This window comes from Chenopodium album, chromosome 27, assembly GCF_948465745.1.
Source record: "Chenopodium album chromosome 27, dcCheAlbu1.1, whole genome shotgun sequence".
NCBI lineage: Eukaryota > Viridiplantae > Streptophyta > Magnoliopsida > Caryophyllales > Amaranthaceae > Chenopodium > Chenopodium album.
The window spans coordinates 1658142-1680091 of record NC_137860.1 but is presented as its reverse complement, the minus strand read 5'-3'; the positions used below and the strand labels follow the sequence as shown (position 1 = coordinate 1680091).

Below are 21950 nucleotides of genomic sequence, written 5' to 3'. Positions count from 1 at the left end.
TATAAACATCAAGCAATCTTCATGTTATTAATAGTTCAACATTTGACAAAAACATTAGTACTTCCTCTGTCCCCAAAAGTTTGTTTTTTTTCTTTTTCTTCCCAAAAGTTTGACTTTTTAGCCTAATTTTAGTCCCAAAATGATCGATTCATTTGCATTAAGATACTTATCAATTTACAACAATATTTGTGCATAATTAGCTTCTCCATATAAAATTTTGTGAATTTTGTTTTTTCATGTACTTTTAATACTTTCTCTCTCTACTTTTTTTGTTTTTTTCATGTACTTTTAATACCTTGTAAAAAAAATGTACTTTTAATACTTTCTCTCTACTCTTTTACAAACCCCATGTAAATTTATCTTTTCAATATACTTGGGTCGTTCTTTCGGGGACGGAGGGTGTAGTAGTAAAATTACAATTCATTACATTGCTGTGACACACTCTAGCTTTAAAATTAAACATATAGTACAAGAGTAATACTTGTTTAAGATATTTTTTCTAGGAAATGGTTAGGACTTTTTTTTTTTTTTTTTGAAACAGAAATGGTTAGGACATTTTTATTTTATTTTTTTGAGGGAAAATGGTAAGGACATCATCAATTAACCAAAACAAATTTTTGAGAAAATTAACCATTATTTATTTATTTTTAAAAAAATGCCTTAAAAAATTAGCTTGAATATTGTGGAAAAAAAATAATTTACCGGCAAAAACAGAAACAATCCAAAGTTGTATCTAAATTTCAACAGATCCCCACTTGCTCCGTTACGATCTCTCTTCTCATCTCGTCGCCGCCGCCGTTACCTCCGTCATCACTCCAGTAACTCTCGTTCTCCCTCTTCTTCCTTATGCAATTAATTAGATCATCTTCGTTATTCTTTATTATTCATAAATTCTCATATATTATGCAATTATTTGTGTATAATTTGACATCACACTCTCAATTTTCCCAGTAATATTGTCTTTTTCTGCATTGCAAATTATTCAATAATTCTGTAATTTTAATGTTAAGCAGGTAATTTCATCCAAAAGGGTGTTAATTATATTGTTATTGGGGTGGAATTATGGGGGTTAAGCAAGCTATAAAGAGGCTTGATGCATTTCCTCGTGCTGAAGAACATTTGTTGCAGAAGACACAATCTGGCGCAATTGGTATATTTCCTTAATTTTGCTTTTAAAGAGATTGCCCTTTGATTTTTAGATTTATTGTTTTCGGTTTCCGGGTTGTAAATTGTGTCGAAAACCCTATTTTGATGATGGGTTTTAAGTTGGGTGAGGTTATGTTAGCTCTGATTTGATATGGGGTTCTTATATTTTAGTTTGCAAAGTTGTTTAATTTGCTGGTTTTTTGGGTTATTTTGTTGGTGTTATGTCATTGTAGACACTCATGTGAGTAGTGTAGTGATGAAAATAATAACACCCAACAACGATGCCCGCAGAAATTATAAGATGATATCTATGGTAGAATGCTATGGTAGTAGAGTTGAAGTGAGCAATAGTGTCTATACCCCAAATATGAATCGTTATGCTGGGAGGATGAATAATTCTGCTTCAAATTCTGAAACTCTAGGGAAATTGTGGAAAAGTACATGTTATATATGTAGTATCGAATTTCCCAGTACTTTTTATTAATGACCTTATAAGATTTAGTTTCAATTTCCCTCCAAAAAAAAAAAAAAAAAAGATTTAGTTTCAATTAACACCGTCATTTCATGGATTTTGTGAGATTTAAACGATTAGTATAATGTTTTAAAAAAATAAAATAAGAACAAAACGATGAGTATAACTCTTAAAATAAGTTCCCCTGCCTTACTTCCAGTTATATGATATGGTTTTGTGGGTCATACTTGACGTTCAAAACTCATGATCTTCATCATATGGTAGTGTTGACTGGAAATCGTGTTTTATAAGGTTCATGATTGAAAAAAAAAAGTTTGTAAGAAGGTAGTGGTACTCCATAAGAAAGGTAGTTTTTCTACAATTTTCCTATGATTAATCTGTCATTAAAACACCATTGTTGAAGGTAGTTTATTAGGTCAGCTGATGGGTGGAGCATTTTCTTGCCAACCAAGTGAAAACTAATGGTTTTCTTTGCTTATTATAGGCTAAAACTAAAGTGACATTTAACTCTCTCATATTCAAACCTTCGCTTATTATCTCATTTGTCACACAGAGACTGTTATATGTATGGATGGCTAACCTGTCTTTTTGGTTTTACAGTTTCTATCATTGGCCTGGTCATAATGGCCACTCTATTCATACATGAGCTTAGATATTATTTGAGTACCTATACAGTTAATCAGGTTAGTTGTTACCTACATTTACTTGTCGCTTTATTATGGCCATTTGATTATTCTGTGCAATTAATTATGACTTTTTGTTTGTAGATGTCTGTGGATTTGAAGCGTGGTGAAACACTTCCTATACACATAAACATGACATTCCCTTCCTTGCCATGCGATGGTTAGTATGGATGTTGTGATTTTAATCATTCTTGTTTTGTTATCACTCCTGTCCCTGCCACCACTTGTTTTTTGTGTGAATGGTGAACTTGGCATTCTTATCTGTTTTCAATTACGTCATGACGTAACCTTTGTTTTGCGCAGTTCTCAGCGTGGATGCTATAGATATGTCAGGAAAGCATGAAGTGGATCTGGATACAAATATATGGAAAGTATGTTATGCTTCATCCAGATTTATGATTTTTGATGCCCTGATGCCCTGATTTTCCAATCCTTGGCACTAATTGTTTTTATAGTTAAAAATCCATGAATATGTTCCTTGTGGTTTTGTGTGTCATAATGAGATTAGTACACCTTATCCCTCACAAAGCAAAATGTGGATGTTCTTGTTCTTTATTTCTTGTCATGTGAGATAAGATTTCATTACTGAATACAGATACAAAGCTAATTGAGCATGAGTAGTTGCATGAAATAATCAGTGGATTAGATCTCATGGAGTGAGGCTCAATATCATGCTGACTTTGCAGGAACTTTATATTTCAGGAACAGGAATATCTCATTTCATTACTAGGTTTCTAGACAAATACAGAGCCTAAATAATATCACTTTACATTGCTCTATAAATTATGGAAAACTTTATCAAGTGTCATGAGACATGTTTTAAAAAAAGGTTATTGGACGAGTAAGTATATATGGGATAAAGGCTTTGATTGATTGATATTGGATGAGTAAGTATAGACTTAAATATGTTCTTCTTAGGAATATGTATGCCTAGCTCACCTGCAACATTTGATGTAAATATTGTATCTTGGACCACCACCACCAAGCAGTCATGAACATTTTTTTTTTATTATTATTGGCTTATTAATTGGTTTGTCTAGTGCTTGAGGGGGCAAGGACAGCGGCGGGGGGGGGGGGGGGGGGGGGGTGGGGTGGGGTGGGTGGGGGGGGGGCTGGGGGATGCGAGATAAGGGCTGATCCAACATTTAGCTTGTGGGGTGGGTGGGGGGGGGGGGGGGCTGGGGGATGCGAGATAAGGGCTGATCCAACATTTAGCTTTTCACTTGAGGATGATGTTTGATGAGTAATTACACACAAGGGTAATTAAACACATAAACCATATTGAAATCCCGTTCACATACAAATTACAATAGAAGGTTGGTTTTGTTTATTGAGCTTTTCTTATTTGAGAATGTAGTCAAACTAGGTGTTGAGATTCTGACTCCAAATGAACTAAATTAACACTCAAGTGATGAAAATGTTGCACAACTCTTTAGGCAATTCCTAATTCTATCAATCAGTCAAAACTTCAAAATAACATACAATGATATGCCTTTTAATTGGTCTGAAAATGTCTATACACTTAGTTGTGTCAAAACCAAAATAATTAGACTTCTAACTACACTGAAAGACTAAATCAATTACAAGTTTCTTTAGGCGTAGGCTTACATAAACCTATACTAATATAGTGAGTACTAAAAAGTGTAGTATGTAAGTGTATGTGCCCCCATATGGAACCCTTCTCATGCCCTAGGATCATGCCATGTCATCTTTTTTACTTAAGGACATGTACTAGCAATGACAAGAAAAGGTGCTATGAGTAGGCTGTGAACTTGAAGCCAACAAGAATGGGTTTAGAAGTCTTTCTATCTTAGCTATCTATTCACTTTGCTTTTGTATTCTACCCACATTTATTTACCTTGGATCAAAAGATTTATTATTATTATTTTTTACACTAGGTAGTAGCTATAAGCTAATTCAAATTTCATTACTTAACAAGAACATCAACTTTGTAGTTACAAAAAATTATGTATTAGTTTTCCATATGTCACTTATTACAAATTAACATATTTTCCCCTTCAATATGTTGATGAATAATCAGAATCATGTGATTCTTCAAGTAGAAAAACTAATAGGACAAGACTAATATTAATGAAAAAGTATCACTTTCATGGTATAAGTCTCGGCCGCATCACTACATTGCGAATGCACTGTGAAGAATTCTGAGCTTACTGCCACCGAAATATAGGCCTCAACAACCACATTCCACCTGCATTGCCTATGAAAGTGGTTACGTGACCATTACCACCATCGCGACCACATCCAAGCCTCAAAACCATGGTCATCATTTACAAGCTAAGATAACATAAATTAAGGCTTTTAAAACAATCTTCAAATGAAAAAATAAAAGCCAAACTCATTTATTCAGCAAGTGCAAACACTGCAATAGTAATATAGTACAATATGATTCTGTTGGAAATAGACATAATTTACTAACACATCCCCTTTGATATTTTGCAGCTTCGTTTGAGTAGTGATGGCCATATTATTGGAACTGAATTTTTGACTGATTTGGTGGAGAAGGGCCAGTCCCATGATCATTCTCATAGCCATTCTCATGGCCATTCTCATGACCATGGTAATACTTATGGTGCATTACACTTTCTTTGTTCTATTAGGAATTTATGGATTTTAACTTCTTTTACTTATTTCATATGTACTAAGCAATACTTTCCTTAAGGAAAAAATAAATTGCTGAATAGTGTATAGCTTCAAGTTTCAAAAAAGTTCTCCCTATAGTTAGGAATTTCGTTATTTTACTTCCAATTTTTATTTACATTTATTTCATTTTGTTCCACCCTCCTTTACTTCCTGTAAGGTAAATATGTTATTTCTTTTTCCCTCCCTTGGCCCATCAAATGGGACTTATTTAAATCCATCAAGTACACCTTAGTCTTTTTCTCCCCTCCAAAACATAGGGGTTTTCTCACATGGGTGGTCCCTCTTTCCTCTTATTGGTCTTTACAGCAAATGAATGTATAACAAAAATAAATGAGTAATAACAAGAAATTATTTTGGCTTGAAGAGTAATTATATTCCCTAAGTGACGTTGATTTAGATGTATATAGTTGTATTTATTTAGATGTAAATAGTTGTATTCAGAATATTAATATTGAAGTACAATACACATAAACCAATAAACGTAAGCTATTTGAAAAGAAAACTAGAAGAAAATATTTATATATGTAAACAATATTACATTCATACCTTATAAATTTGGCATCTATGATTGTAGTTTCTTGTATGTATCATGTGTACAATAGAGAGGCTCAGAATTCTTCCGTCTTTTGTTTACCTTGACCAAAGCATTTCAGGAGTTTCTTTTCTCTTTTTATCTATTGCAATGGGTTGATAGATTTTTAAATTCCCATTTTAGAAGTTATGACTTATGATGACATGCTTGATGCTCCCTCCTTAGAAATGGTTTGACTGTTACCATAGAGTCCATAGACACACTAATTATAGCTAAAGAACATTTCTTGGCAGGTCATGTTAAACATCAGCCTGAGGATTCTAAAGATCAGCATGACCACAAAGATGAGCATGGTGATGATAAAGATAAGCACGAAGATTCAAAACAGAAAAGTCATCTGCAAAGCTTTGATGAAGAGACTGAAAACATTGTAAAAAAAGTTAAGCAGGCAATGGCAAATGGAGAAGGCTGTCGGGTATTTGTCTTTTTTTTTTTTTTCAAATGCATTTATCTATGACAGTGTTTTAACTGTGGTAAAGCAACTAATGAGTGAATGAACTTATATCTTTCACAGGTTTATGGCGTTTTAGATGTGCAAAGAGTTGCTGGGAATTTTCATATATCAGTTCATGGACTGAACATTTTTGTTGCTCAGATGGTGAGATCTTGTGAAATTAGAACAATTGATGCACTTGTAATTTATAATTTTTGCAGATGTAGCTGCTTAAGTCACTAGTTTTTTCTTGGATAGTTTTCTTTGTACTGATGAAGTTGGTCATGATTGGTAATTGAAGTTATAATCCATTACAACTTCCACATTAGGTTGCTTTATGTAAGTTATGGAAGTAATATTGTGTCCTTTTGCTCCTGAAATGCTATTATATACACTTAATATGTGAGGATTTTATGCCATATTATTAATTTATCTTGTTAGGAAGAATGTCAGGCTCTGCACCCATGCCCATTTTTAAAATATGGAGCAAATTATTCTGTGAGTGAAGGAATGAATTTCTGTGGAAGGGTGGTTGAAATAACTTGACATGTAAAGATTATGTAAATATGGACATATTTTTGGCTTGTAGTCTAAGGATAATATAACTACGTGTCTACACCTGCACGAAATATATGCAGTTAAATAGTGGATTGATGTTTGGTAATCTGAGGTGGGGCAGCTGATGCATGGATAAGGCAGGAACAACACCCCCCCCCCCCCCCTCCCTCCCTCCCTCCCTCCCTCTTAAAAAAGAAGGAAAAAGAGAGAGAATTTAAACAAGAAAATGTAAATTAGAAGAATGGAAAAATGTAGATATGAGTTTCTGAATGTTGGATTCTGTAAAACATTTGACTGCTGTAATGTTCATTCTTAGCATGATGAGTGAAGTAGTAATTAAAAGTTCTTGTCTTTTGACAGATTTTTGAAGGATCTAATCGTGTTAATGTAAGCCACATGATTCATGAGCTATCATTTGGCCCAACTTATCCTGGAATTCATAACCCCCTTGATGGGACAGTTCGCATCTTGCGTGGTACAAGTGGTACTTTCAAATACTATATCAAGGTATGTTGGGTATCATTAATGCCACTTATGCCCTAGTCATTATGTGAGCTCAATAAACACGTGTAATAAATATCTATTCCATATGTTGCCTTTTAATTACCTGCATCTCAGCTCTTTAATATTTTAATGGACAGTAAAATTTTAGTGTGACATGATAATCACTGTCTAAGCTTTTGCTTTTAATTTCATGTGGGCCTTGATTTTCAGGGTTTTTGGTGCTTCATCATGTATTATGCTTATGGCTCATCTATGATTGTTTATCTTTTATTTAAAGGACATTGTAAATCTTTTGGAGCTTCCTACGGGGTGATTTTCTTCAGTTAAATTTAGACTTTACCTCATAACATTAAGTTGCCTACTACCGCTACTTATATAATCAATGATTGACCTTGTGTATTTACAGCAATGCCGCAGTTGAACTCTCATCCATTATCATTTCATTGAGTGTCATTTTTTTCTCACTTTTATCTTTCATACAATTGTGAACTGGTGGATTAGTATTTTGTGAGTGTCAAATCATGGCTCTTTAGTTGTGCTGCTTGGTGCTTGCATTAAGGCTGTTATTGAGTTTGAGTGCTAGACGCATAGAATTCTCGTTAGGACTGAATGTGGCAATAATATTCTGATTGTGACACACAACATGTTCATAGTCATGCTGGGCAATAAAGTTTATAAATCTGCCAGAATATGATAATGTCCTTGTAGGTAGTTTTATATGGAAGTAACCGGAGGTGGTGTAACTAGGGAAGGCTGGCAGTACAAGAGAAAGAGAAGAACTTTTGGTATAGGAGCTTAGGCTTTGTTTCCATGCTAAAATATGATTAAGTCTCTGATCAGGGAGCTGTATTTCACATAATGTAAACAATGTTTACTGTATAAATTAAGGATTTAAAAAACTCTTGAGCATACATAACTTAGGAACTTAAATAAAATATTTATCCATTACTGAGCATCATGTACCATCAAAATTTTGTCTGAGTTGATGCTTGCCTAATGTCAATGTGAGATGATTTTTCTTTGAGTAGCTTTCCTTGCAGCCAGTCAGCCACCATCTTTATTATTTGGTCAGACAAGCACACACTGATTTCATGACTAAACTAAATCTGTTATTTTTGTAGATTGTTCCTACCGAGTACAGATATACCTCGAAAGATGTGTTGCCTACCAACCAATTTTCTGTCACAGAATACTTTTCACCTATGAAAGACTTTGATAGAACATGGCCAGGTTGGTAATGAAGCAAGTAAAAAACTGTGTTTTAAAGGTGCTATTTGTTCTTCCCTGCTGCCTATTTTTCTAAACATTTTGTATCATCTTTGGCAGCTGTTTACTTCTTGTATGATCTATCACCTATCACTGTTACAATCAGAGAAGAACGCCGCAGTTTTCTTCATTTCCTCACTAGGCTTTGTGCAGTATTAGGGGGTACCTTTGCTTTGACAGGTATGCTTGATTGCCTGTGTCCTTGCTGGTTAATCTTATGCTTCTTCCAATTAGAATTATTTGCAACATTCTAACTTTTACACTATTCACATACTCTACTTGGACCGTATTTGGTGATCTATATTCTATACTTATGAAAAACAGTCATGTGAACCCTGTTAGATGTGCCATCATATAAAATTAGAATTATTTGCGACATTCTAACTTTTATACTATTCACATACTCTACTTGGACCGTCTTTGGTGATCTATACTTATGAAAAACGGTCATGTGAGACCTTGTTAGATGTGTCATCATATAAAATTTAAAAATTCTTTTTATTTATTTTTTTATTTTTTTTATAATTATTGATAATAAGAGATAGTATTAATGATTGAAGTTATGCATCGGCAAGCATGAAAGTAGTACTTCCTCTGATTCTCAATTGATGCATTTTTGAGAGTTAGCACACACACCAAAAAAGAGAAGAGAGAGTATAGAAATTCTCATGATTGGCCATATGCTAACCTTCAACCATAGCATGTAAAGTAAAAGTGGAGTTGGTCCCCACTTAAGTTGAGGGCAACATAGTAACTTTACATATAAAATTTTACTAAAAAGAAAAGGAATGCATATATTGTGAAACATCCCAAAAAGGAAAGAGATGCATCAATTGAAAAACGGGGAAGTGTTAGCTATTTCTAAATGGAGGATTGATAGTTTTGTGAAGAACATTAGGTGCTTCACAAAAGCAGCAAAGATGAGAAATTTTCATCAATTTTTTTGTCTTATATGCTAAGTTTTCTAATGGATCTAAAATATCTTTTTTGTGATTCTAGTCATCCACGATTATCTCAGATCATTGTTGAGCTAGCATTAATTTTGAGCAATTGTAATAAAATTGTTTTTGGGGGGACTTTGTGGAGTAGATTTTTACAGAGTTTATACTCAAAATTTGGCTGCTCCTTCATTTACTCATATGATTAGCTGATCCAAGAAGAGCAACAAAGTCACTAATTTCCAAACAGTGACTATTAGCATTCATATTTGTCTGGTGTCCACTTCCATAGTTGAAATTGACTATTGGAATCTGCAGATTGAAAAACCAAAAAGAAAAAAGGGGGTTCTATTAAATTTTGCATCTGAAATTGCTTAGAAAGAACTCTGGCTCTTCATATTGGACTCTGATCTTGACATCTTGTTCAGATTGATTGGAGGATCTTTGAACATGGGGCTTGGGTTTCAGTATGCTGGGGTGGTAGATTTCGTGCATATACTGGCATTTGCATCTAGACTCCCTATAATATTTGTGTCTGTGTATTCAATATCTGATCATGTGCTTCCATTGCTGTTATTTTTGTAGGATTGCTTGATCGTTGGATGTACAGACTTGTTGAGATGGTGATGAAGCCAAATAAGAGGGGTGTAATATAATATATTGGGTCTGTTAACGGAGTGGAGCCTATATTGTGAGTTGTGACATCTTCATACAATTATGAGGAACGAAATGAAGACACATTACCTCATCTTTGAATGATTTCTGTAGGCAATCAGATGTGGCATTATATACAGCAGGGTATGCCAATGTGTCATATCCACAACTTCTCCTTAGAGTTTTCAGGAAATACGAGTTTCAGGCTCATATCATAGCATTTGTAATGAAACTTTTTGGTACTAATTGTCAGTGTAAGCAGAGCAAGGTCAGAATAGGGTTTCTATGTTAAGGTTATTATTAATTTAATGATTGTTTATCCCAAGAAAAAAAAAATCTAATTCTTTTATAATGATCATTTTGTTGTATTTTGGTATTTGTTTACTTGTCAACAGGTAAGCCTTTCCATTGTCCCCCCCCCCCCCCCCCCCCCCCCCCAAAAATACACATACCAAAAAAAAAAAAAAAGAGAGAGACTCAGAGCATGACTTAAGTCAAACATGCAATTAGTCTTTGGGTTGGTACTTTCTTTTGTGGCTCCGTCGTATACTTTGAGACAAGTGCATTACTCGGTACTAGTTATGTTAACTCTGGAATAATCAAGGGGTATAATCTATCTTTGCCATTACACTACTTGGATCAGCAAGCAAAAAAATGCTGCAACTTTAAGCAAGATGATTAATTTCCTGTTTCAGGTGAAAATGAATGCCTTGATGGTATGAGCGTATGTGGGCCTTAACTCGGGTCATGTACAAGCTCTGGGAGAAGAATTCCAAGCCCCTTGGGTGGCTCTGAGGCAGATCCTCCAAAATTTAGTTCCCAAACTCTGTTTTGTGGGTGATGGAGCTGCAGCTAAAGCTGGATTTCTGAAACACAATGTGTATATCAATGCCTCGATTATTGACTATACGCCCACAGAAATGCTATGTTACTAATTCTCCATACAATCGCAAGGAAAGAAACATATATTGTATTTTTATTTTCCCCCAACTTTAAATGACTTCTGTAACAAATATTAATAAGAACATACAGTAGTAAGAACATTATAGTTGTGCATAAACAAAGTAGGATTGAAATCACAAGACAAATGTGTGTTGTACAAGCTTCATTTACCAAAGTGGATGTTGACTACTTTAATATAGTAAAATCTTTGGGGTAATACCCTAAGATTGATTCATCTACATTAATGCCCTTTAACCAAAGAGGAGATAAATCCAACATATAAAGAGCAACAGAAGACAAAGTGGGGAGTTTACAAGGCCTAAAAAGGAAACACAAAAACAACACTGAACAAACGCTCCATGTATGAATCCACAATACTCCCATCAAAGGCTTCTCTCCGTCTAACAAAAAACTAGTGACTGGACTGTCCCGGTTTTGGAGAGTATCCCACCCCCCATCTCCCTCGTTATCTAAAAACCGGAGGGAAACAAAGGGAGAGGAAAAGGCAGCAGGCATCCTGAAGCAGTTTCCCTCTGAAACATAGGCTAGAGCTCAAAATTACAAGGTATTGAAATCCCTTGATGTAGAACATGGTTCGGAAGTTGGAGAATGAAGCAGCAAGCAAGAATTTTGGTGTACACTGTACCTCTTGGCACCACTTGTCTTGATTGGTAACAGTCTTTCTGTCAAGAACTCTGTCATCTTGTAGAATTGTACTTGTAGCAGTTAGTATTGCATTGATGGTGCAGACGTCACTTCAAGGTACAATCTCGATAAGAACCGAGCAGCTGTCATTCTATCTTTGATATTCGTGTTCGGTACATAGGAGATCACTGCAAGCATGGTAAATAAAGATACACTGAGAATCGTTGTTGTCACAAGTCATAAACACAAGCTACAAAAGATAAAATGTTTACGGTTAATCAGCATATTACAACGTTTTTCTAATTATATAGCAAGAACATACTCATCCAGGTCCTGCCACTGACAAAGTTTTTGAAGATTCATTTTGGGACTAAGTATTTATTCAACTGATCCTCTTAAATTCAAAACTAATACTAGTAAATGCGTCAATTTAGAAAATGAATAGAGCCATTTAGCTAAAGACAAATAAACACCTTAATAGTCTAATATCATCCACTTTTCACAGAAAGCCTTTGCTTTTACCAGTATTTTTCTTCTCCACATTTTCCTGCACAACATTGGGACTATGTTATCATTAGGCTGACAGGCAACAGATGGAATTTGTCTAACCCATGTAAAATAGAGGATATTTTCATCAAGGATCTCAGGCCAAAACAGAAAGACAGATGAAACTACAGTCACGATAATGGTCATTAAGATAATAGATTTGGGATAGTTCGGACCAACAGAACTATGCATTGTAGATATTTTCAGAAAGAGGAGGTAAACTGCAGTTGGTTCTGCAAAAATTATTTAATAGGGGTAGTCAGGAAATAGAGCTCTGTGGAGAACTTAAAAAAGTAAAGAAACAACACAAGAAAACTAAAACACCCAAAATAGAGCAAGCTAACTAAGAGAGCATAGTTAAATCACTTTTATGAAGGCAATTAATGAACTTTGGAAGGGAATATAGGACTTGATGTTTATAATACCTCCGATAAACATCATTTCACATCCGTCTCAGGGACAGTGGATGCATTATCACAGTTTCTTATGATCTCATATTATCCATGGGCCCCAACGAGACTTCTTGAACATGCACAGGTTGATGATGCATGCGGTGTTGATGCTGGTGGATATGTTGATTATGATGATGATGATGATCTCGAAGGTGTTGCCTTGGCTGCCTGCTTCTATTTGTAGGATGAAAAAACTGTTCCGAAGAACTTGCTCTCCATCTAAGGCATTCCACAATTAGAGCATTTGTGCTTATTGCGATTCCAAATCCAGTAAATGAGGAAAGAAGAACAGACAGAAGTGGAGCAACATTAAGCTGTATTAAGACGCATTAATAAGTAAGCATGTTAGAGCTTGTCATTAAATCAATAAACACATAGACTTTATTGTCTGTTGTGGGAGTTTCTCTTACCACAGTATAAAAGATATGAGCAAAAAGGAGTACAATTGCAAACTGGAACGAAGCATATGCCCAAATGTATCCCTTGTTAACTGCATCCATAGAAGCAAAAATTTTTGAAAGATGAGAATCTATATGAATTGAAGTGAACTTAGCAGAATCGTGCAGAAAATCTTACCTATGGTAGATGCTATCATGGCAGATAGAAGACCAAGGACACAAGCAAAAGGTAATGATATGGCCAGAGCACGTGCACCAAGATCAGACACCTATGTACAGAACTTATTATCAATCCATTTGGAACACAATGATAAGAACGCAATCGCTAATAGCAGTCAGGGCTAAGAAATTAAGATGAAAAGAAAGGATTGGAATATCTTCAATTGGTACAGTAACTATGGTAAGTTTTTTCTCCTGAAAAAAATAGTCTAATTGTCTACAATAAAATTTTGTTAATAATATAATTTATATTTCCTATGAGTCCATCTGCATGGTGCATATTAATAATTACAAAGTACTTGCATTGCCCAATAAAGCTAAGAATCCAGGTCAAGCTTATGGCATCATTTGGCCTTCGGCAATCCAAATAAATAACAACAAAGCTTATTGATAGGTAAAAGATAAAACAACCAAAAGTTTTAGTCTAATAATCAAATACAACAGCCAAAATCAAATCAATTTTTCAGATATAAAAAAGGAAGGAACTTCTACCAGAAGTTGCTCCAAAAAGCAAAAATACGCTAGCATGCTCACTAACACAAGAACTGGAATATCATGCCAGATCCTGCAAACAAAATGAAGGGGAAAAATCTATCAGGTTCAGTAAACAATTTCACCTATAATGCACTATACAGATAATCGTTCATCAAAACAAGTACTGGTCTGTATCAGTGTATCATCAGCAAAGGATAAATTGTCTACTTTTTTAGTCTTATATAGCATATTACACATTTCCACATACATCATACTTATTAAGTTTGCTCAATATGTACTAAGTCGACCAGTACAGTTGGCAGTTACATTATCACCAGACTGTAAAAAGTTACAGTTATGAAAAAACCTCCATGTTACTCCGTAGCATCTTAGCATACAAAGCAGTAGCATCAATGAGAAGAAAATTAAGATGATATCACTCCCTAACAAGAAAATCTGGATGATACACATGGAAAAATTTGAAGAATTTCCATTTTCTCCATGAAATACTTTCCAAATTATCCAGCATTTTCAGACAACCAAATTAATATTATGTAGTATTTTACAGAATATAAAATAAACTTCTGTTTTCACATTATATTTCTAATTTTCTAACTTCCATTAAATTAGCCTTTCTTCATATTATCTAGCAATTCATTTTATAATACCAAACCAATAATTTGCCAGATCTGAAAACCAAAGCTATAGCTGACAGCTCCTGAATTTTGTACGTGTCCTTAAAAAGACATGTTTTAGAGGAACGCAGAGTCAAGAGTTTCACTTCAATTGGGACAACACAGATTAGATCACAGTGACAGATCAGCCAATTCTAATTGATTCTGAGATACAAATTTTCTTGTTTTCCCTGAACTTTTAGCCAGCTCACACTAAAGGTAGCTTAAACAAAGTTGCAATATTGAAGCAAGTTGCCCCATTAACTTGCCTGGTATGCGGGACTTGTGTATTCTCTCTGATTATCGGTGGCCTGGTCTGGACAGGACGAGGAGTTGGTAGCCTCAACAAAGTCACTGGTAGATTTCTCACATCTTGCTTGCAGACATCACATATTTTATTTCCTTTGATAGTAAACCACTTTACAGCACATTCCTTGTGAGCAAGTGCAAGCTCACCTTTGCAGCTGCACTCCAATTTAAATGTAACACCTTCTTCCCCTAACTCAACCAAACATATCCTACAAACAGCTTCTTCTTCAGGGATGTCTTCACTGGCATCTTTATTACCTAGAGTTTCAGATCACAGAAAACAATAGATGAAGTTGTGTGTATATTATTTCACCATCGCATAACTGCTGAAAATAACAAAGTAAAGGCTGGAATTGCATCTGTTTAATAAGGTAAATGAACCTTCAACCTAACACAATAAAGTAACGTCTTCATTGCTATTATCATATGGAGGTACTTTGAGAAATTCAATCATAATCAACTACACCCTCAGTTCTCATATAAACTTTAGACCATTAAAATCTTAATTATGATTTAGTGAAAACTAAAAAACTGAAATTATGAAAAGATAATAATTTGGAAATACACATTGAAACAAATCAAACAAAGTTCTACATACGTTATATTACATTAGTAAAACAAAGACCAAAAAAAAAACATTTGGTCAAAGTTTGCAAAGTTTGACCACCAAAAAGATATGTAGCAAGACTTGCAACTAAAAAAGGACAGAGGAAATTTATCTTGCAATTGATATTGGACAGATCAGGTATAAAAACTATTGAGTAGTGGAAATAACTGAGAATCAAAAGTGAACTACTTGGGAAGTTGATATAGTTCATTTTGTTTGTGAAGCACAGAAGACCAAAGAAGTGTATCATTGCTAATTAAAGCAATGCAATCACTGATTTTGTATATATTTAGGTAATGCAAACACAGTTCTAAGTCTAAGAATGCATTTTTGTACAGGAGGTGAACTAAAACATTATCATATACTAGTTACCTGGACAAAATGTTACTCGTAACATGAAATTACATCAAAAATTCCTGGGCGAGCATCAATTCCACAACCCAAATCCTCGGACACACAATCAAACGTGAGGAAAGAGTCTGGCAAAACAATTATTAGCATATTGAATTGCTAAAACTGTTATTTTTACGGTCCTTGTACTCTTTGTACGCCTCTAAGTAAAAAAGTTTTCGAACTATGTGTCAAAGTAGCAACTTTTAGCCTCATAATCACTGAGTCAACAAGTGTTGTGACACATATATGCTATATCGCATTGTTTGGTCATAAAATATAAAGTATGAACAAAGAAACAGAATGAAATGACAAGGAAATGGAAGCGAGTTGGAAAATTGCACTTTTTAAGCCATTTTAGGTCCAATTAATTGACCCTTGACTGTTGTCAGTCATTACTTGGAAAAGTGGTAGAACTGTATGAGTAGTAAATCCATCAGTTATGAAAAGCTGTAAAAGATTGAACAGCAGAACATACCTCTTTAAATTACAGCTCTGATTTATAAGTAGTACATCCATCATTTACAAAACAATTTTTAACCCAATATAATCCTTCTACAATTCTGATTTTCAAAGCAAGGAAAGGTAGAAGGCAAAATAGTTTTCACTCATATTGTGTCAAAGTAGCATGACTGGTGAAAAGTTTTAAAGTTTAAACTACTATGCACATACCATTTTCTCCAGATGCGGCATCATTTGGCAAAGAAGTATCAACTTCCACTTGATGAGGTGTCACCGGAACAACGCGGATTACACCTCCTGTAGAACCCACTCTTTTTAAGCTTGCATTTTTTACATTAACTGGAACAGAAAATGAGCGTTTCATTGGCAGCTGTGCTTCTTGGTTCTGGATGAAAAATAAATCATATACTTAACAACATAGGTCGACAGACTAGTTCTCATATGAATACAACATACTAACTGAAACAATATGGTCCAAACTCAAATCAACTAAAAATAAGTAACTAAAAACCAAGAATGTGGCACTCACTGAGTCATTAAGATGGTTGACAGGATACACATCCCTTTCCTGTCCAGAATTGGGACCTGAATTTGCAATGGGCGTAACTGGTAATGAACATGCTCTCTTGGTTGAAGGAGAAGAAAAAACCTTGTTTAGAGAGAATGACCTTGAAGTAGAAGGCTTCTCCACAGTAGTGTCTGACTTTGGTATGTTTGAGAAAATTAGAAATGTCTTTTCACCATCCTGAGAGGAAGTCTTTGAGCAGACGCTTCTCTGTGGAAGCATGTTTCTCACAGATGATTTGATCCCGGTTGAGCAAGGTCTTGGTGGCAATCCTGCTCTGGTGGAAGAGGGACTCGAAAATGTAAGAATATCTGTGTTTTTCATATTAGAGAGAACATTCTCTAAAGACCTGGCAGGAATTTGCAGATGAGATAGATTTGGACGTCTTGATTGGCGAGCTAAAGAGCTCTCATTGATGTGTTCACCCTAATCAGATGACAGAAACACATCATAACACAATTTAGCAAAGCAGAAATTGACAATTATAGCTTAAAAATGCATAAAGTAGTCCTATACTCCTATAAACTGTTAACAAAGCAATGCTGGAGCAGCTAGCAGACTCTATCAACCTAATTGAGGATGGCAGAACTTGAAGGTTTGAATTTTGCACTGGACTCCAACTACTTAAATATATAATGCTGGAGCGGGCAAAGTTACCAGAAGAGCATTCAACATGCAAGTTATTTTCCACTTTGCTTCAGAAACTAATTCACAAGTTATCAGATATTATCTTAAGCTACGACTAACCACTCCCAAGTCTTAAATAGAGTTGTTGATTGAGGAGTACGAGGATTAAGCATACCACATAGCAGTCATTATCATTGAGAGATTTGAAACTAGCACAACCGGCCTCCCTCAAGAACTCCAGTGAGCGTCACTAATTCATCAATAAACAAGTTACCCTTACAGAAACCACCTATCCTTTAAGATGGTGTATCACACCAAGAAGAACACAACTCTAGGTGTTAGGTTCTGAGGGCTGACACATTGTCCTTACATTTAAGTCACCCTTGCCAATCGGCATACTCCATTCCTATTATCTCATTAGGTAATTCCATCCCCGTTACTTTATTACCGCATACCAAACTGGCCGTACAAGTGTATTTCTACAACTAAACCTCCATCCTTAACCATATAGTCTCTAGACAATAAGTTGCACCAACACCAAATCAAATTAATCAAGGTAAACTAACAAGTCAGAGCTGTCATTCTAATAACCTAACAGACATTACTCCCCAACAAGCACGAGGACGGATTGTGCATAATTAAACCCCTAACTGTAATACCATTATTGAGCTATCACCATCAAAAGGTATACTGTAATTTTTGGAAGTACCCGCTTTGCATGATCTGTAGGATGAATATCATACAAAAGAGTGAATTGCAACTTGATTTTAGTTACTGCATTTTCCTGAAAACCCAAAAATAGAAGCCTGAAAAGATAGTATCTTTATGCAATTGAGAGATGATCAAAACAAATTGATCCCCCCAAATAAAAAACAGCACATAACAAAAATAAATATTCACCCAATATTGATCAGTCCCACACACATGAATAATAAAATTGCTAATTTAAAACAACAACAAAAATTCCAACATTTATTCATGAATTAGTTCTACAATTGGGAAAACATATACTTCACACAGTGTCATAGTATTACTACTACTATCTAATTTTTCATAGTTTAAACAGAAATAAACAAAAGGGACACATCAAAATTACCTGATGATTAACAAGAACAGCATCAGATTCTATGAGCTCAATTCCAGAAGTTTCCATTACCCCTTCTCAAAAAAATCCTAAATAACAAAAAGATTCAAACTTTCCCAAAATTTCTTCAGCAAAATTAGACAAAAACAAAGCACCTGGCAGAGGAAAGAGAAAAAAAAAACAAAAAGAAAAAAAAAAGTGGGGGAAATAATGATGATGATTGTAATTTACAAGAACAGTACAAAAGAAAAGGGTATCTTTTAGAGGATTTGGATCTGGGTAATTCATTACTAATTTCTTCCATAATTTTGTTTTTAATTTTTTTTGTAATTTTTAATTGGAAATTACGCGCCAAGTTGGTTTGATTGGTTCGAGTATATGGAACCCCACAATCCAATATCAAAAATTAAATTAATTTTAGTGTTCATTGTTGTTTGTTTGTTTGCAGTAGTATTAAGGATTGTGAATCTTACTTTAATCTTGCCCTAAGATTTGTTTTCATCATCTTAGTGCTTTTTTGTGCTGTATCTATGTTTGACTCTTTTGGTCCATGTTTAGTCCACTATCTTTGACTCCTTTGGTCCACTTTTTTCAAACCATAATGCAGGGTATTCTCGTTATTGTACAAGTTATCTAGGGAGTACTTCGTATATGAGAGCCGAACACTCATATTAGGAGTTAAGTATAAAACAAGGGACTCAATTCTTACACAATATGGGAAAAGGGGACTCTATTTATTTTATAGAGGGAAAAGGGACTGGGCTAGAATGGGTTTGGATTTTCGGTGGGTTTTAATTATATAAAGGAAAGAATTTAGTCCCCTTGGTTAAATAACTGAGTCCCCTTGGTCAACTAAAAAAAGTATGTTTTTTTTTATTTAATTTTTTTTTATTTTTGTAAATATTTTAATTTAAAACCAATCAAAAATAGAGTATGTTCCTCTTTTTCTTTGAATTTTTATTTTCTTCATTAGCTTCATTACATCCTCAATATTTCAACTCCACATATCTCTTTAAAATCATGACCATCTCATAAGTTAACTCTGATTCACGTGCACTGTCAACACACCTACCACCTAATATAATCACATCCATGCACTTGTTTATAGTTTGGGCATATTAGGAATCTCATAAAAGGATGCTTGGCTGTCTTAGAAACTCTCCTTAATGGTCTTTTGTTGCAATATAGACATATAATCTATTTTTTTTCTTTTTCTTTTTCTTTTCTTTTTTTTTTAAAAAAAAAATTTAGGGCTCTACAAGCCTTCACCAAAATTGCAATGTGTGCTTTTGCTACAAATGTAAGATTAATAAGCTAAAACCAGAGAGTTGAAGATTAAGTTTTGGCTTTTTATTATTATTATTGAAAGACTTATTTTTATTTTTATGAATAACAAACATTAAAAATTTCAAGATCAAAGCTTTTGTATTGCTGTTGCACTTTCTTAATTTCAAACGGCTATATTTTTAAAACAATCAGTAGGAATGATTAATAAAGGGATTGAATTTGTCTGGTTTAATCAAGGCAACAATGAGGGGACTCAATTATTTACAGGGGACTTAATTCTTCTTGGGTTAAAGGTGAGTTAAGTCACCTGAAATTACCCCTTATCACCAAAAATTTAACCCGATCCCCTTTTCCTCTGTAAAATAAATAGAGTCCCCTTTCCCCACATTTTGCAAAAGTTGAGTCCCCTATTTTATACTTATAGTAATCCACAAAAAAAATAAAGCAGAATGAATAATTTGAATATAAATCACAGATATCGAAATAGAGTTACTTGTAAAACATTATTCATCTTCCTCTTCCTCCCTATTTCAAATATTCTTAATCAAAGTAGTATTTGAACATGCTCTCAATCAAAATCAATGTTTGTATCAATTTCCTTCCTAAGGATCCGAACAAATTGTAAGAGTCAATCAAAATTCCAAACCATTGTCAGATGATGCATACTTCATCCATAAGGATCCCTAATTTATCTTGTTGATAAACAAACTTCATTTATCAAGTGACAAAATCGTAAATAAATAAACAACAATGTCTAGTCAGCATAACATTATTATAACTATTATATTTGCAACTGTGGGGCCTATATTTATATAAAACTAGTGTGTGGCCCGGGCGATGCCCTGGGTTGTTAGTTTGTACTTGTTGGTTTCGAGTTTAGGTCTTGCTTTAAACATATTTTAATTGCCAAACTCAATCATTACATAATGGAAACAAATAGTATAATAAAAACCAAATAGCTTATCTAAGTTAACTATAATTTTGTTGGATAAAAAAACACAATTAATAAATGGCTAAGATGGTAAGACTTGTGACTAAAGACTCGTTGGTCGCGAGTTCAAGTCTTTTTATAAGCATTTTTTAGATGCAAATCTAATACATGTTGTGAAGGTGACATGTCATATTTATAGCGACATGTGGCACATATTGCTGACATGTCGAACTTGAAAAAAGGTGACACGTGGAACATATTCTATTTTAGAAACGCTTTTTAATATATAAGTATAGATATAGATATAGATTGTTGATTAATATATAACTTTGAATAAAGTTTGTTTGTCAAGGTGATAAACTTATATTTTCTCCTTAATCCAAACCATTATGAGAAAAGTGAGAATGTTAGTTGAGACGAACTCTACAAGAGGGGGGGTGAATTGTAGATGAGTTCCTAGTGACTACTTTTGCGGAATATAAAACATAATAAACATAATAAAGCAGGAACTTGTAAAGCACACACAGTTTTACGAGGAAACCTTCTAGTGCCCAAGTAGAAGTAAAACCTCGACCCTACCTTAGGGATTTCAAACACAAGAAACTTCACTATAATAGGGCAAACACCAAGTTACAACCTACTATAATAAAGACTCTATACTCAAGTTCCTAACTGAACTCACTACAGAACAACTCTCTGTTCTACCCAGTCTAAGTACCACACTCAGACTCACTCGTACTGCCTAAGTACAAATCTTCCCCTTCTCACCAGAAGCTGATACAAAACAGAATTAATAATAACTCTTTACTACCCAATAACCCAAACCAGATACAAATAATTAATCCCTAGTATATGATAGGTAAGCTATGCATGAAACCCGAAACTAATATGACAAGTTAATAAGCTTTGGCAAACTTACACAATTTTAAGCTCTGTAATTCTTCACGCATAAAACTCACAAAAAACCTAAACTCAATTCAATCTCTACTATTTATACAAGTAAGACTTGTATAGAAAGTAGGTTTTCAAAAAGATAAATAAGTTAAACTTAACTTATCTCAAAACACGGTTTTAAAATAAATCTTTTGTGAAGAAAATCTTTTCAGAAAATAAGATAGAAATAATTAGTTAAAAAGCGTAATATCTTTTCAACATCAGATTTTAGGAAATACGATTTTAAGTATAAAATCTTTTTCGAAATCTATCTTTTATATTTTCCGGAATTAAACAATTTGCCAAGCTAACTTATCACGCTTCTAATAAATTCCATGCATATCTTACTTAACATATTTAACAATAAATCTAGAAGATAAAATTCTTAACTAAACTATTGCTGCACTGATCTTTTGATCTGGTAGAATTACTTGGGCTTCACGTATGACTAAGTTCCTCCAAAGAACTTAGTCCTTCATCTCCAAATTCCTGTTAGGG

The 21950-nt window shown here is 34.2% G+C and overlaps 2 protein-coding genes across 3 annotated transcripts; one reads left to right on the top strand and one right to left on the bottom strand.

Moving 5' to 3' along the window:
• Positions 1–673: 673 nt before the first annotated feature.
• Positions 674–10283, top strand: LOC145620962 (uncharacterized). The gene is made up of 12 exons (XM_081675703.1): positions 674–818; positions 1014–1150; positions 2219–2301; positions 2386–2461; positions 2605–2672; positions 4762–4879; positions 5788–5969; positions 6069–6152; positions 6906–7052; positions 8171–8279; positions 8376–8495; positions 9839–10283. Exons 2-12 carry the CDS (start codon positions 1063–1065, stop codon positions 9907–9909), a joined length of 1146 nt encoding a protein of 381 aa, XP_081531829.1. The 5' UTR covers positions 674–818; positions 1014–1062; the 3' UTR covers positions 9910–10283.
• A 694-nt stretch (positions 10284–10977) lies between these two features.
• Positions 10978–18779, bottom strand: LOC145620893 (uncharacterized). Of its 2 annotated transcripts, XM_081675619.1 has the most exons (10): positions 18314–18779; positions 16555–17016; positions 16236–16410; positions 14527–14824; positions 13602–13674; positions 13069–13159; positions 12903–12982; positions 12466–12806; positions 11968–12041; positions 10978–11682 (listed from the first exon to the last, which is right to left on the bottom strand). In XM_081675619.1, the coding sequence occupies exons 1-8, from the start codon at positions 18368–18370 to the stop codon at positions 12525–12527; spliced, it is 1518 nt and encodes a 505-aa protein (XP_081531745.1). In that variant the 5' UTR covers positions 18371–18779; the 3' UTR covers positions 10978–11682; positions 11968–12041; positions 12466–12524. The 2 variants fall into 2 exon arrangements, with proteins under 2 accessions (XP_081531745.1, XP_081531744.1); XM_081675618.1 differs by lacking the exon at positions 11968–12041.
• Positions 18780–21950: the final 3171 nt, after the last annotated feature.

Coding starts and splice junctions, on each gene's coding strand:
- LOC145620962 (XM_081675703.1), top strand. CDS start 1,063: ATGGGGGTTAAGCAAGCTATAAAGAGGCTTGATGCATTTCCTCGTGCT. Junction 7,053..8,170: donor CTTTCAAATACTATATCAAG/GTATGTTGGGTA, acceptor TTATTTTTGTAG/ATTGTTCCTACCGAGTACAG. Junction 8,496..9,838: donor GGGTACCTTTGCTTTGACAG/GTATGCTTGATT, acceptor TTATTTTTGTAG/GATTGCTTGATCGTTGGATG.
- LOC145620893 (XM_081675619.1), bottom strand. CDS start 18,370: ATGGAAACTTCTGGAATTGAGCTCATAGAATCTGATGCTGTTCTTGTT. Junction 17,017..18,313: donor CTGTTCTTGTTAATCATCAG/GTAATTTTGATG, acceptor TCATCTGATTAG/GGTGAACACATCAATGAGAG. Junction 12,983..13,068: donor CATGATAGCATCTACCATAG/GTAAGATTTTCT, acceptor CTATGGATGCAG/TTAACAAGGGATACATTTGG.